We start from the raw sequence: 15,624 nt of genomic DNA on the forward strand, positions 1-15,624 counted from the left end.
ACCACGAATAAAAGTTATATTTTGGTATAATTATCGTTAAGTAGTTACTATTTTAACCAAATAGTGTCCTCTCCTCAAAGTAAATTGTTTTGCCAGCCAGGCAAAGCATAATCTGCTCTTAGCCACTATGTCTTAACTCATCTGCTCTTAACTCATTTTATCAAGAGTTAAATGGCATTGTCATTACCGCTGCATGCAATACAATTGCGACAGAAGGCTCCCTTCTATATTTGTCCAAGCGTCCTGACTCAGTTCGGGAATCGGCCTACAATGTCTGGATCTTGCAGTGAATAAAATATGTACTCGAGAACAATTCTAAGACAACAAAATAACCGATGAATTCTTACCTGGCTGTTTCTCATACAGTGTAAGAGGAAGATCAGGAAACCCTGTTCAGTTGAAAAGAAAACGGAATTCCAACAATTATGTCAACGGCTTTTTTGAATTTAAAGGAGTGTGGACTATGCAATGGGCCCTTTGCACGATCTGGTCACATGCACAAGCAGGGACGCAAGCTGCACAGTGGGACTTTCAAAACAAAGCGCATCGTACCAGTCCACCTTGACCTGCCTTTGTTTTGGAAGTCCCACCATGCAACTTGCGTCCTAGCATGTGCGATTTTGTACCATGTGACATGATCGTGTAAAGGGCCTATTTTCCATGAAATAAGAAAAGGAACGACAAAGAAAAGTTGAGAATTAAGAACATTAACGCTGGTTATTTAAACAAAGATTTTGATCTAACTGCCTACAAACCTGACCCCTCTTATTGGAGAGGAGCCGAGGGTGCTACCAGCAGACTAGGCTAAGAAGACAATTAAAATTACTCCAGAGTAGTTTAAAGTTGGCAGAGCTAGCAACAGAAAAACTGTTACGGCTTTAGTCGTGATAGCTCCTTCTGACAAACTCATAAAATACTAAATCCTAAAGTCTGTCCATCACCATCATCGATTTATATGAAGACAATATATCTACTTCTATTATGTTGTGAATAGGCCATTTTTGCTAGATTAAAATTCTAACGTGGTTCGGAGGCTTGGGGGAATAATTAAAAGCAAAGAGATTCAATATTTATCCCTCAATCTTGATGTGATTTCTTTTGCGTTATTCCCCAAGCCTCGGAGCCAAGTTAGATCTTTATAATACATGTATATCGAAAATGGGCCGATTTCACGGTGAAGATTTCTGAAAGCCTTGATAATAAAACGTTTTGAGCGCAAGGTTTGAAGAGGTAACCTGAGTAGAGTTGAGGATCGTGAAAATGTAGACGAAGGCTTTGTGAAACGGTGAAAGAAGACCAAACAACCACGTGAACCCAAGTAGTGGAATCAACATCAGGCATGCTTTGATGCCCAATCTAAAAAAAAAAAACAGAAAAAAGATTACGATAATGGAAATCAGTTAACTTACATGTAAACCATTTTTACACTTGAAGCATATGACGATAAAGTTGCACAGATTTATTCACAATGATATTAGGTCGACTCCCCTTAGGGATACAGCCCAGGTTGGGAGACTCAGATATGAAATGGTCGGTTTGCTCATTGTCTCGCTAAATTATGTAAATTGCAGGCATTGGTCTCAATTGGGATGTACAAAATATAATCCTGATGTTATTATCCTCCAGGAAACCTAATTTCGCTTTTCATTAAAAAAAAAAATAACCAAGACCGTCGTATCATTCTTGAGGGTTCAGATAAATCTGACACGAGATCTTATACATTTCGTGGCAGATGAAAGCATTTGATAAGTATTTTAGTTTTTGCAGGTTTTACTTGTGTACCTGTTTTTTAAATAAGGTAAAGTCGGGCCAGGTGGTTTATACAGCCGGAGCTTATTCTGGTTTCTACTCCCACATGCTTCTTGCCCAAGAACACAACACAATGACGCCGGCAAGGGCGGAAGTCCAGAGACCCCGATACGAGTCCAGCGCACTTACCACTAGGCCACGGCGCATCCTAAGTGTCTGGTTTTAGAATGGTATCTTTTAGAGATCAACCTAGCTTGAACCACGCCCAGAGGATCTTCTATGGGGGTTTCAGTCATTTTAATCGGACGAGAATCTCCGCCTCTCTCAAGCGGGATTAATTCCCCTTCGCCCGGAAGAGGAAGAAACTCTTCCTTCGTTAAGCGTCAATTCTTACCGTATCCGTTGAATACGATGTTCTCCTTTTGGTTTCATTGTGGTCATTTCCCAGATAACTCGCGAAAGCAGCAACAGGTTTATCTAGAGATAAAAGTAAAAATATTTCATAAGTAATGGAAGAATATGTGGCCTGCGCTAAAGGATTGATTAGTTTTAAACTTTTACTTCGGTCCTTGCCTTTCTTCACAAGGAAACAAGTAAGCAAACACGAGTGCAAACACAAGTACAGTAAGGAAGTAAGTAAGTAAGTAAGTAAGTAGGATAGAACAATCTTCACGCAACGTGAAGGGTACTTTTAATTTAGCAATCAATAGCAGATTACCTTATATCAGAATAAATGTTAATATATTACTCGACGTTCGTATCACTTACAACTTCGATCATCACCAGAAATGCAACAAAAATCCAGATAACCTCGCTATCCGGAGACATCCAGCAGCTTACATCCAGAAGGAAACCAAAAATAAAACGAAAAGAAAGAAAACGAAACAAAAAAAATAACACCACATATTACAAAAGCAGCTTGAAAACGAAAATTTCTCGATAAATAGCAAACCAACGTAATCAAAGGCATTAAAACAGGAGATGAAGAAGAGAAAAGAAAACAAAAAGGGAGAAAAAAGGGAAAGACTGGCTGTCTTACTATTCATCACTGACAAAACTCTGGATGCCATTTTTTGCGGCAGTAATGCTCAGCGAAACGGCAACCACGGCAGCAGGAAAACCTGTTAAACAGAAAATAACACTCTACTGGTCTGTCTCTAAAACGTGAGCCACGTCAGTGTGAGTGAGCGAGTAAGTTTGCTGCCATTAACAATAACAGGAGCAGCTGATGCTCGATCACTGTATTGAACCTACCCCATGACATGACGTAATACATTGTCATCTTATTGTTGATGTTGTAAACTTTGACAACATTTAAGTAAAGGTAGATTCCCTCGACGAGCATCCAAAAGAAAGCTGCCATCAGAAAATACTGCATGAGGGCCGCTACTGTAACACATGCAACCTGTGAAGCAACGGGGTACATCACTTCAAAATTGTGCCTTTTCCTTGGGAGGGGGGGGGGGGGGGGGGAGGAAGGAAAGGAGCGTCTCCCCATATCATTAACATACATTTGTCCATCAGATAAACTTTCATTTCCCCATATATTAGCTAAACTGCTATCGATAGCTACAACTGCTAAGACAAAAATGTTAGAAAATGCAGTAATACCTAAACCCCGATATGTGACAGGGTTTTCCCTCAAATACCCCACGCTAAGTATTATTCTAGTTCAACAGTATTATATTTTGTGAACCTTTCCGTCTACTTTTGTCTGCTTTGTCCATGTACGCGTGTCCCAGCTAAAAAACGACAGGGAACCTTCAAAGAGATTCAACAAAGCAAGAAAATTTCTAACCGTGCTTTCTGTGAAATTGATGCCGCCAAGAAAGATAACTTGTGTTGCTCCAAGAGATCCAGCAAGACTCATTCTTATCTGTGAGAGAGGCTGTTGAGCATCGCTGGAAGCATTGTAATAAAAATTAAAATATAATAAAAAACACAAGCAAAATAAAAGACAACAAACAGCGACTATTGTAATTATGATAGCCGATGTTGCTGAGCACACTGTGTGGAATCCACTGAAAAATAAATTATTATCAATGGTAAATCAGCGTTTTCAATCAAGTATTTCCAGAGGAAGAAGTTTTGCGTGTTTGCACGGAGTAATTCCAACATTCTGGGTCAATTCTGTGGAAAATTGGAAGGAGGGGGCCTACACTGGACGTTCGGATTTACAACAGTGAGTCACTTGTATTATTATTATTAGTATCTTAACTATGCTCCGAGCAGTCCATCATACCGTGCTTTTTGTTTTATAGGGAGTATCAAGAGAAGATAGTTAAGAAGATAGTCAAGAGAGTTAATCCTCCATATTGACCTTATACCCAAGGTAATCCGCGCTATGAAACGTCTTTTGAAAATCAAAACGTATGAAATGACTTTACACCATATTTCCCTCCATTTTGTCTTGAGTAGTCTCATGTGCGTCCCTTGGGCTGTCCACGCATCGCGCGAGTATCATCCGCGAAGAACTGGGTATCTTGTCTAAAAATAACTTAAGAGGTATTACCCTGGGTAGAAGGCCTATATGGGGGATTAAGTCTTTTACCTTGATCTTGACCAGTCTATACAAAACATTCGAAGTGTCCTTTGTTATGTATTTTTAACTACTCACGTGAAACGAGAATACGCGATTATCGTGAGAATTAACCCCGCGATGGAGAGAGATAAGCCCACGTAGGTAAAAATCGTCAATATCTTCTCATCTGCCTCTGTAATCTGCCAATTTGAGAACAGGTGTCAGAAGGCCAGTGATTTAGAGTATCTTAAAAACAATATTACTCCAGGGGCGAATTTACGGGGACGGTGGTTGATTGGCTGGCAGGCCACAACCCCTCATTCCCCTTTCTTTGAAGAAACAAAAAATAGAAAAAAATGAAATAGGTTGTGAATATTATAGCAGAAAAGAAGGGAACACTCTGGACAATTACCTCGATGTTATTTCGTCTTTGTGGCGTTGTTAGTATTCAGTTGTGGTGTAAATAAAATTTTAAATTAGGGTTCAATTCTCAAATTTTACATTTAACGATTTTCATTCTTGACAATGATGGTGGATCTATCGAAACGTCGAATTCCGTTACTCCTTGTATTTCTTCCAATTCTCAACTTCAAAAACATTTGGGGGCCGGGCATTTCCTATTAACTCTACAACCCAAAGGTACAACCCATCTCCTCTTGGAAAAATCCTAGATCCGCCTCTGTACTCCTATTTCTTCTCGCTACATAACTTCGCTTTTTATACCGAACATTCGTAAATATTTATACCTCAGGGTTATCACCATAGTCGAATAAAACAGCGAAGTGAGTCATATGATTGCAGCCGCATTCTGTTTGTACTGAGCTGCTCTTCGATCTCACAAAATGGCATCCTTCCTCTGACCATCCATCAGGACTGCAAAAAATGATGTCACAAACAAAAAATGTTTATCTTACTGGAAAGCGTTATGGGAAAAAAAATATACGAGAGGTAGTGTTTTTATTTTACTTTTTTCTTCATTCAGTGTTATGTCGCTGGCTTTTTCCACATTAATTTGTGCAGTCAAGGACGATATAATAGATCGACACTTCAAAATTGATCGCGCTCATATTGTTAGCGTGATTGACGTACCGATGGCTTCTTCTCTATTAATAATAATAATAATAATAATAATAATAATAAATACGTTCTTAAAATCGCATTTTACATCACATGAAAGTCCCAATGTTTTTTACAGTCCTTTTATATAAAAGCCCTAATCAAAAAGCCCTAATATTAGAACACTCTCTTAAAAAGAAAAGGTTTCGATCTTGATTTAAAACAGTCCACGGTGGAACACCAAAATGACAAGTCGTTCCAAAGATTTGGTGCGATAACCGAAAAAGATCTGTCGCCGTAGGAAGCCGTTTTAGTTTTAGGAATAGACAGCAATTTTGAACTACCTGACCGAAGTGAACGTTGAGGTATTAAACGTTAAACCTCACGTCAAACGTTAATCCTCACGTTGAGGCGTTAAACGTTAAACCTTACGGAGGTATACATGTAGTATAATACATTTCTTAAAGAAAAGGCTTGTTAAGGGCGGGCGGAATTCATCATGAGATGTCAATGGAGGGGCCTAATCAGAGGAAATACGACACTTGGAAATGCGATGCTTTAATTTAGGATAAAAATATGGAACTACAACACGGAAATTACGAAATAATAGTAACATATCCACAGAAATTAGAAATGAATGATTGCTGTTGCTGGTCGAAGTGCCCTGAGTGAATAAAATTTAATGTTTGCCTTACTGTTAGCTCTTATTAAGTTTTGAGCACGAGAATCTTGAACATAATCCGCTTGCATTCGTTTGAATGGGAAGCGAAGTCTGAATGTCCTCAAACCAATATCTGTAAAGCCAAGTACAACGTTCATAGAACTGACCTTTCTTCGCTATAGCCGCTCCAAAACGTACAAAATCTCTCACCGTCTCCAGCCTGAAAACAGATTTGATCACTTCATGAATAGACTAAATTAAAAAAAAAATACACAAAATTTCTTTACGCGCTAATCCTTGAAAAAGACAAAAAGGATCTTAACTTAAACTGATTATTACCTTTGTAATATAAAAAATGAATGGAGGAAATAATGAAACAAAACAAACACAAAACAACTGATTATTTGTTTCGTTCTTGTTACCTTCAGGTTTCTGAAATTCAGGGTGATATTCTGTTGCAGTTGTTTTGGTTTTGGATCCATTGCAGCTGCCATTATCATGGTGTTGAGTTTCCTAAATTAAGTGGAACACGAATACAGCTATTTTAGTTAGCAGTATCGTATAGAGAGTTAACACTTCAAGATATTTCCAATGGTAGTCTGAGCATTAACAAGTTTCCAATAAACATATCGCTGGCCGATAAAAAAAAGAAGATAAAGACATAAATAAACAATAATACACATAAGAAATTATTCGATTCTGTTTGGCTAAGAGCAGTGTAGATCAGGTGTAAGACCAGTGCAAAAAAGGAAAAAAAGAAGAAAACGTTATACCAGTGCAAAGTTGATATACGGATGCAAACTAGCAATGATTGTATTTTTCACTAATCGGCTTTGCAAGCTTACCTGTTGTTTTCAGTAGATATCAGTTCTTCATGAAGATTTCTGTAGACGATCCCCACCATCACTGAACCTAGTATGAAATAAATATAAAACTGAAATATAAAGACGTAACGGCGTAAAGTTACCGTTGTCGTTGAATTCAAGCTGGATATCCAGCCATAGCGCTTATAGATGGTATAGTGATAACTCTTATGGCTTATTGAACAAGCGTGAGGTCCTGATCAAATCGGCTGGATATTTGCAAAGTTCCTTTTGTTTCTTCTTTTACCCATAAAAATACGCAGATTAAGAATATTCCAATATCTAGCTGGTCAAGCTTGGTCAACAAAAGATGTACTATGCGGCAAGGAGGGCACCAATATTTGCACCCTGCAGACAAGGTAGCTCAATATTGCCTGAACGGGTAGCCAATCACAGGGGAGGACTTGGTTCATCTAACCTACTTGCGGGTGCCATAAAATAAGGGTTGATCTCTCCCCAGCGGGAATTTATTCAGTCAAGTATACGTGAACGAATTTGCCCAAGGAAATTGCCATAGTAGTCAGATGAAAATAGGGATGGTTAACCTACTCTGGACTTACATACCATCCAGAAGACAAGTGACTCTCTTGATGGCTTTGTGCAAGCGTGGTGAACGGGGAAGGAGGGAACCTATTACAATTTAACTGATTGTCGCGTTCTGCTAAGAGTTATCTCCCAGGAAGATATTTTTACAAACCATTATGGAAATTATCGGAGGGAATGCTGATAAAATTTTGTTTTTCTGATCCCTTGAGATGGAAATCGCTCGCATTTCGACTGAAAACTTTCTGAATACGCAGATCTGTTGGTTAAGAAAAGAAGATTGTTAAACCTACCACCCAGGGACAAATCTGCACACAAATAAGCCGTATTTGTATAATGATTCTTAAAATTAACACACAATGATATCGATTAACATAAGAAGCATTTATACGGGAAGTACTGATGTTTCACGACATGATAATTGTTGGTTACACAGTCACAGAACCTTCACGGATTCTACGACAATAATTCATAGTTTTGAAGCCATGAACTCGGGAAAGGTTCGGCTGACTGAATATAAACTGAACTTTTTGGTCTCCTTCATAGTCACCTTAAAGGAAGGAATAAATAAATACATTCCTACTCTGGATTAATACATTAGCTTAGTTTTCACATCACTAGTGTAAAGCAATACATATAGAATCAAAATGTCTTTCGAGGTTAAAAGCCTTTAATATTAAGTAGTCCCGTCGATCACTAATTTCTTATCTTTCGTTTTATTTTACTAATTTTATCAAGCCATAAAGATTTACATGCTTCCGTTATCAAAAAAAAAAAAGAACAGGTACGTTTACAGGTACAACGTAATGTTAATCTCCATATCGGAGTAATTGAAATTAAGATTTTTACTAACCAAGTATGCTGTATACTTTGTTAAGCATAGGGGTTGATTCATTGAGGTGATGGTGACCGTATCTGACGACAAAGTTTTCCAAAGCAATGGCTGCTTTGAAAAAAATTCCATTACGTCTTTCTTGGAAAGATTCATTTCCAAACTGTTCGATGGCTTTCTGTAACAAATCGGCAGCTTCCTAAAAAGTGGAATAAAAAAGGCTATGAGCGGTTGAGGAAACCGGGCTTGAAATTAAGTTAGGGTTTCTTGAAGGTAGACCCTAGTTCAACCCCTCAGTCGTGGGTGTAACTGGCCAAATTGGTTTACCTCCCGCACGAGAAATAACTCGGCTTAGCTAAGTAAGGTGAAATAAAAATGACATCTTAACATGTTATTTCTTTTTATGGGCAACGCGCAAAAGTTCTTATTGTCCCCTACTTCTTTTGAAATAGTGCTATCCAGAGCGATGTCTGGTAGGTAGGTAAAGTCTGCATACGAGCCAATTCGCCCATCAGCCTAGCGCTTATCTCCAGTTTCAGTAGCACGAACGTGTAGGAGTAATTCTACTCCCCTCCGGATGCGATGCTAGTCCAGAGCAGGATTATTACCCCCAGCAATAATTTTCTTTGGTACTCATTTATACGCCTGGGTGGAGAGAGGTACTGTGAGAGTAACGTGTTATGCGTAAGAACACGGCACAATGTCTCTGGGCAGAGCTGGAACTCCGGCCGCTCGTTCCGGAGGTGAGACATTAGGGACTTTAAGCAAATTGCTACGGCTGGAGCTGATACGGCTGCCGGGAGTAAATTTTCCCCAGAATGAGACACTGCGCATGTACGTCGGTTGCATCCAACCGTAGCGTGAAATCTGACTACGTGAGTCGGGATGTTTTGCCGTAGTGGCAACAACGTCGGGTTTATTTCGCTTCTCTGGCCCTTCTCTTATCGGCATTTTAAGAATTCCATTGGATACTATATCCTTTAAAGTCAATTTAAGTCAAAGAGTGTGTCAAGGTTGCCTCTCATACGCTTGTAAATCCGTATCCCGAATTTACGATAAGTTGTGGCAAAGGTGTTGGAATGGCGAAGTGAGTCAAGTGAAATATTCGTGTTGAGCACAGAGGTTGTTTTTTCTTCGGTTAAGTCTGCTTTTAGGGTTTAGTCAAGATGTTTTGTATCCGGATAACTATACGATGCTAGTTTGCTTCTTTGAGTATTGATATTTGTGTTGTTCACTCGATATTCTTTGAGATATTTTTCTCTGAAATTATATATATCATCCATCAAATTGTTATTGTACAAAGTGTATGGCATTCGCTTTCAATATTTCCTTGACGATTAGGTACCAAAATGTACATGTTTTATTTTGGAGCACTCGCATAAGCCAACTAGCTGCATTTGAATGTGGTTGATATCCAAAACGGACAGTTGTGCGGATAGATCTATCCTAGCTTTATCTGCTTATCAAGAATATCTAATGACGGCTAAATTGATGACGTCACAAGTGGTACAAAGTGCATGACCCCGCAAAGGACGAAAACGTCCGTTTGGCTCTGGAAGGGTTAATTATTAGAAGTCAAAAATACCTGTAACGAAGTCTCTCGCTGGAAATCAATTGTGTTCAACTTCATCACCTAGAAAAGAAATTATCAAAGTTAGGCTGCTAATCTTTCAGGCGTTATCTATATAAATAACGTAAAATTAATTCTGTCAGTTATTAGTAGAATTCTACTAGTATACTAATGCAAATGCTGTAATCTGATTGGCTGAGCCATTGAACACTATCAGCCATTAGTATGCAGTGGCTGGAGGTCGTCCAGGGAATGGCGACATTTTTTTTTTCGTTTTTCCAAAGTTTTGGAGGAAAATTTTGATGCAAATGGATAATTACACTTCTGAGAAGTCAAAATGAAGGATATTTTCGGTTTCTTGACGTTTAAAAAAGTTGAAATTATTGAAAAAAACTGATGCGCGCACGTACACAACTTCAATTTTAAATGACAAGTCAATCCGAGTGATCTTTTTCAGGCGCAAAGTTTAATAATACATCAAGAAATAACTGGAAACCGTTATTTGAAGTAAATTTTAGTAAGAATTCTACTAAAACAATTAGATTATTCGCTCTCGATTTCTATGAGGTGATCACCTCATAGAAATCTCGAGCTCATAATCTAATTTTCAATTAGGAATCATAGTCAAAAGTGACAACATATCCTAGGATATTGCCACTTTCACTCATTCAGCAATCTAAAAGTGAATAAATCAAGTAGCTAGGTTTAAAGATTTTTTGACACCAACACAGAAGGTGAGCTTGTGGACGTTGTGTTGATTTCTTTGCCAAGGCGCTTTACTCTCACAGTACCTTTCTCCATCCAGGTGTAAAAATGGGTACCAGCGAATTTAATGATGGAGGATTAATCCTTGCCATGGACCAGCATCTTATCTAAGGAGGAGTGGAAATACTACAAGTTCCTTCTTGCTACAGAAACGGGAGATTTTTGTTTAATAAATATATCTATTGCAAAATTCAGATGGACCTGCGCAGGAGATAAAGAGATAAGCACCGGAGGTATTAGTGCCGGCCTAATGGGCCACTTGGCTCGTACGCAGACTTTTAGAATAATTATTGCAAATCTATTTACATACCAATTCTTCTGCGCTAGACAGAGACTTAAATTCAATGCTGCTGTTCTTTGATGCTGTTAGAGATGACGAGGGTATTGATACTGCTGCCGATGGTTGTAGTGTCGCTGTTCCTGTTGTTAATCTCCGTTGGGTTGATGTTAATGATGATAATGCTGCCGATGACGTAAATGGTGATGCTGATGATTGTGACGGAGATGATGTCATGGCCAATGTTGACGTCAATGCTGTTGCTGTTGTTTTCGTTGTTGATGATAATGGTGACGATGAAACTGGCATCAATGTTATTGACGATGTTCTCACTGGTGATATTGATTCTAATGCTGATAATGCTGCTGAGGAAGTCAATGCTCCAGCTAATGACAATGGAGTCGCTGATATTGAAATTGTTGAGAATACTTTTGTTGTGGTTGTGGCTGTTACTTTGGCTGGTGATTCTGAGTCCGAGTCTGAGCTTTGGCCTGAGTCTCGCCCTGAGCTTCGGCCTGAGCTTCGGCCTGAGCTTCGGCCTGAGCTTCGGCCTGAGCTTAAGCTTGAACGTCCTCGCCGTCGCCGTCGTCGTCGATGTCCACGTGAGCGTTGGCGTCGGCGGTTAGGGTTCGGGTTCGGGTTAGGTTGAAGGTTTAGAGCAGGGTTTAGGATTAGGTTTAAGGTTATGTTAGGGTCAGAGTACCGGTTGGGGTAAGAGTTAGGATGATAACCTTGCCGTGGGTCTGAGGCACATGATAGTAGAATTCCTGCAAGTGAGTAACATGTAGTCAAGAAATAGGCAGGAGTCACGTATAATCACTTACGACGTAATGATGGCGCGAGCAAAGAGAATTTACATTTTGATAATCAAAGTTAACAAATTGTTTTCCTTTTCCTGTTTTCCTTGTGGCCGCGGTGTTTTCTCAAAGAAATAGAAAACATGTTCTAGTAAAAGTTTGGGAGAACTCGAAAAAAGCTGTGGAAACACTCGCCTGCGGCCAGTGTTCCCACAGCATTTCTCGTTCTCCCAAACTTCCACTGGTGTTTCTCTAACTCGACAGAAACACGGTACATGTTTTCTATTTCTTAAATATTGTAACAAGAGCACAGAACACGACTATGATTACATTGGCCTCCAATGCTTGCCCAAGTTTTAATTAATTTCGGTGAATAATTTTTAGTTTTTTATGGAATTTGGTGATCAACATTCTCAGTTGATGTATGTTCGTAATCTAAGCTACCATTTTTTGTAAAGGCAGGATCTGCATGAATAAACATTGTTTTCGCAATCTACAAAAGATGATTTAAAAACAGTTACAACGGGTAATTGCACGTACGAACATACTAGCAAGAGGAGGGTCAGATAGCCATTGTAAGATAAAGGAGACTCTACTTATGAGGGATTTGAAACCTATCCTAAATGATAATGTTAACCAGGGAAAAGGTTTTATGTTTATTAGGTTGCATGTTTTAAATACGCAAATGTTTTCAGCTTCTGTCATTCTTACTCTTCCTTAACAAGAGACTATAAGGACTCTTGTCCTATAATATTCATTAGTTACTTATCTTACATTTCAATATATTTGTAACTTCTCTTCTCAACGTTCACTTCTGAAGGTGTATATTGAAACAAACGAAACGTCAAATAAAATGTTGATTGCGATTTTTTTTCTAACAATGCGTTTAACTGTCATGTTTATCGCGGGAGTTTGCGTGTTATTTTTTTTTTTTAAGCTACGATGACCAAAGAAAAAGAGACGTGATTTGCTTACTTCTAGTGATGTAAGTTTTTACAGTGTTCATGTTTTTCAATAGAGGTAAACAAGTCTGAGCACAGTAAATAATACAGTGTTGCTTTTAAAAATCTTTAATACATTTGAGCCGCTTCCAAATTCTAGTAAGCTAATATACCTTCTTACAGATATGGTGGCCATTCTGCGTCCATTGTTTCAAATAGCTATTATGAGATATCCAGGGGGTAAATGCAAACTAATTCGCCCCCTGGGCATCCCATAATAGCTATTTGCAACAACGGTATTCAAAGTGGCGGCCCTTTCGGTTAAAAGGTCTGTTAGCTCACGTCCCGTAATTAAACCCAACAAATCAACGCCTAAGCCTCGGGGACCCGTCATCAACTTTCACGACAATAATTGATAAATACGGTAAACAAATTGGAAACTGAAGATGAGCTTTCTGATGGGTTGACTTCGTGACGCGCTGAAGCCAAGCTGTCAAAATATCAATATATCTCAAGCTACATGTAATTGTGAGTTTTGTGCGGGATTAAGCAAAAACAAAAACTTAGTGATATATTTATATATTAGTTGGTATCTTAACATAAAATCTTTAACTATGAAACCCTTAATTAATGGATTCAAAAACAAAATATCAAATCTGCCTCAACTGTTTGGTTTATTTAGATCATTCCCTAACGACCACTTGCACTCAGAAAAACCCATCTGCTGTCACAGGGCTTCTCTAAATGGCTTGATGCTCAATATCAAACAATTAAAAATGAATATTGCTAACTTCAACTAGCTCTGTCATCTCACATTATTAGAATCCTCTCCTTTAAGACTTGTTGCAATGTTCTTGCTATGTTTTAAGGACTGAATTATTTCTTCTCTATTATTTTTGTTAAGTGAAACACTAATGTTGATAATTTTACCCAGAACGAGTCTTCATGAAAAGAAACAGATGATTTTATCAATATAGCAACTCGACAGAAGGCCTCGAAAATTAAAAATAATAATAATAATAATAATAATAATAATAATAAAATAGTTACTTAAGTATTTTCCAGCGATTTGAACATTCGATTGACTCGGCTGGTGTTCGCCCCGTTTAAATTAAGGAGTTTGTATAAGATCAAGGATCCTATCCCTTCTGGCTTGCGATCTCGAATTGTTTACAAGTTTTCGTGCGCAGGCTGTAGCGCCAATTATGTTGGTGAAACCGACAGAAACTTCGCCACCCGCATCCGCGAACATCTCTAACACATAAGGGGTTCTGTCGCTGCCTATGCTCAGAAGAATGTTTCGAAGTTCTTGACTCGCCTTCCACTAGCCTCCAATTAAAAATCAAGGAAGCCTTGAACATCCTTTGGGAGCACCCTTCTTTATTTCCAAGTTAAACATCTTAATTTATCCCTTTCATACTAATTAATTTGTGTTATGTTGGGGTAATATTCTCGCTCTTGTCTGTTTCGCTCCTTAATCCTGAAGTATTTTTATTTTCATCACACATCGTTAAACTATTTATCGCTCATTTCCATTGGTATTCTTGTACAACTGACGATGGATGATGTTTCATCCGAAACAAGTTTTGTTAATACAAGATATGTATGAATTTCAAACACATCGTGGTTTTTTTTTTTTAATGCAAAAAAAAAAAAAAAAAATGAATGACAAGAGATTTTCTTGGAAAAATGGAATAAAATTTTAACTGACTTGGAAGGAAAATTTAAGACGCTGTCAGCACTACATTCAGTGCGATAAGTGGAGAGCGGATTGACAATTAACAGCGACAAGCTCTGCTTGTATTTTGCGGTAGTTTTTATGGTTTGCTCAAAAAAGCTTGCAGGAACGAGCGGTATTCAAGTTATAAGTATATGCAATACTACACAACGTACAAAGACAATTCCTTTCGTTGCAATCTACTCTGTTGTTAAAAATGTATAAGAAAGCAAGTTTAAACTTACCCAAAACAACGATCACTAAGATACTTTTAATGAACGTTTTAGAATTGTATTCCATTTTCTTGGATGTAGCTTCTTTGCCAGCCTCACAGTTCCCCAAAACAATGTTTATCAGCACTAGTTAATACAGCCTCTCTCCAGTATTGAAGCCGAGACGTTCTTGCAATTTCTACTGTCGGGGTATCCAGAGATCGGTCTGTTTTGTTAAACGTTGTTCCAACCTAACATCTATTTCTCTTTTCGTTGTGATCACAGAATGAAAGAGAATAAATTAGGCGGAGTAGCGGTTAAATATGAAAATGAGCGTGAAGACTTCCGGTGTAAGTTCAAATGATAATTGCGAAAGCAATACTTCCATGTAGAAAAACAGTTTTGCTATATTTCCCTGATATGCAGCATTTCTTATATTTTAGTCAGACTCAATCAGAGAAATTTTGATTACGTAAGGCTTTTTTTCCATAACTGTCATTTAAATTCTCTTTTTATGTTTTTTTTTTGTGTGTGTGTGTTAACATAACAATGATATCTTGACATTGTCCAAACGTTAATGTTTTCTTCCTTCACTCATTTAATTAATTTTCATATTGAACTGCTTTTCAAAAGCGTTCCTGACAGGTATCTTCGAAATTAACCGCAAGATCCCCCGCAGGCAGCTGGAAAAGAATTCCTGTCCACCTGATGATGTCATTTTCACGTCAATCACTAAGGGCAGTTTCCAGTACCAAGGTGTTTCCGGAAAAAAGGGTTTAAATTTGTCGCCACAACAAGACTAAAATAAAAATAAAAACGCTACCAAAAATCACGATTACTCTAACCAAATTTGTAGAGCATGGTATAAAGGTCCTTATAATCCATCAAAATTGATATTTTCGCTCACGCACGAGTGTTCTAAACGCGTCTCGTGACTGAGTATCCTTTGCTAAAACTGGGGAATATCCGAGTGATATTGCCCAATTTCAAAACTGCATTTATCGCGAAAAATAGTTGAAGCGATATTACTTCAAAGATATTTCAAAGCTCAAAGTTTTCCTCGAACTACGCTGATGTTCTTAAAACAAATATAAAATATGCTAGTTTTAAGACCATCAAA

General features: G+C 38.2%; 1 protein-coding gene across 1 annotated transcript; it reads right to left on the bottom strand.

Annotated features, from left to right (window-relative positions):
* Positions 1–941: 941 nt before the first annotated feature.
* On the bottom strand, positions 942–14,952 carry LOC110055707 (adhesion G protein-coupled receptor D1-like). Its single transcript, XM_089271494.1, has 16 exons — positions 14,538–14,952; positions 10,871–11,604; positions 9,811–9,858; positions 8,247–8,424; positions 7,548–7,652; positions 6,833–6,899; positions 6,410–6,500; positions 6,155–6,207; positions 5,017–5,143; positions 4,367–4,470; positions 3,548–3,650; positions 3,004–3,154; positions 2,789–2,870; positions 2,518–2,584; positions 2,144–2,226; positions 942–1,356 (listed from the first exon to the last, which is right to left on the bottom strand). Exons 1-16 carry the CDS (start codon positions 14,590–14,592, stop codon positions 1,170–1,172), a joined length of 2,235 nt encoding a protein of 744 aa, XP_089127620.1. The 5' UTR covers positions 14,593–14,952; the 3' UTR covers positions 942–1,169.
* Between the last annotated feature and the right edge of the window lie 672 nt (positions 14,953–15,624).

This window comes from Orbicella faveolata, unplaced genomic scaffold (genome assembly GCF_042242905.1).
Source record: "Orbicella faveolata isolate gen_17 unplaced genomic scaffold, um_ofav_v1 contig_34, whole genome shotgun sequence".
NCBI classification, from domain to species: Eukaryota; Metazoa; Cnidaria; class Anthozoa; order Scleractinia; family Merulinidae; genus Orbicella; species Orbicella faveolata.

Coding starts and splice junctions, on each gene's coding strand:
- LOC110055707 (XM_089271494.1), bottom strand. CDS start 14,592: ATGGAATACAATTCTAAAACGTTCATTAAAAGTATCTTAGTGATCGTT. Junction 9,859..10,870: donor TGTCTAGCGCAGAAGAATTG/GTATGTAAATAG, acceptor TTTCTTTTCTAG/GTGATGAAGTTGAACACAAT. Junction 5,144..6,154: donor AGCGGCTATAGCGAAGAAAG/GTCAGTTCTATG, acceptor CATTTTTTGCAG/TCCTGATGGATGGTCAGAGG.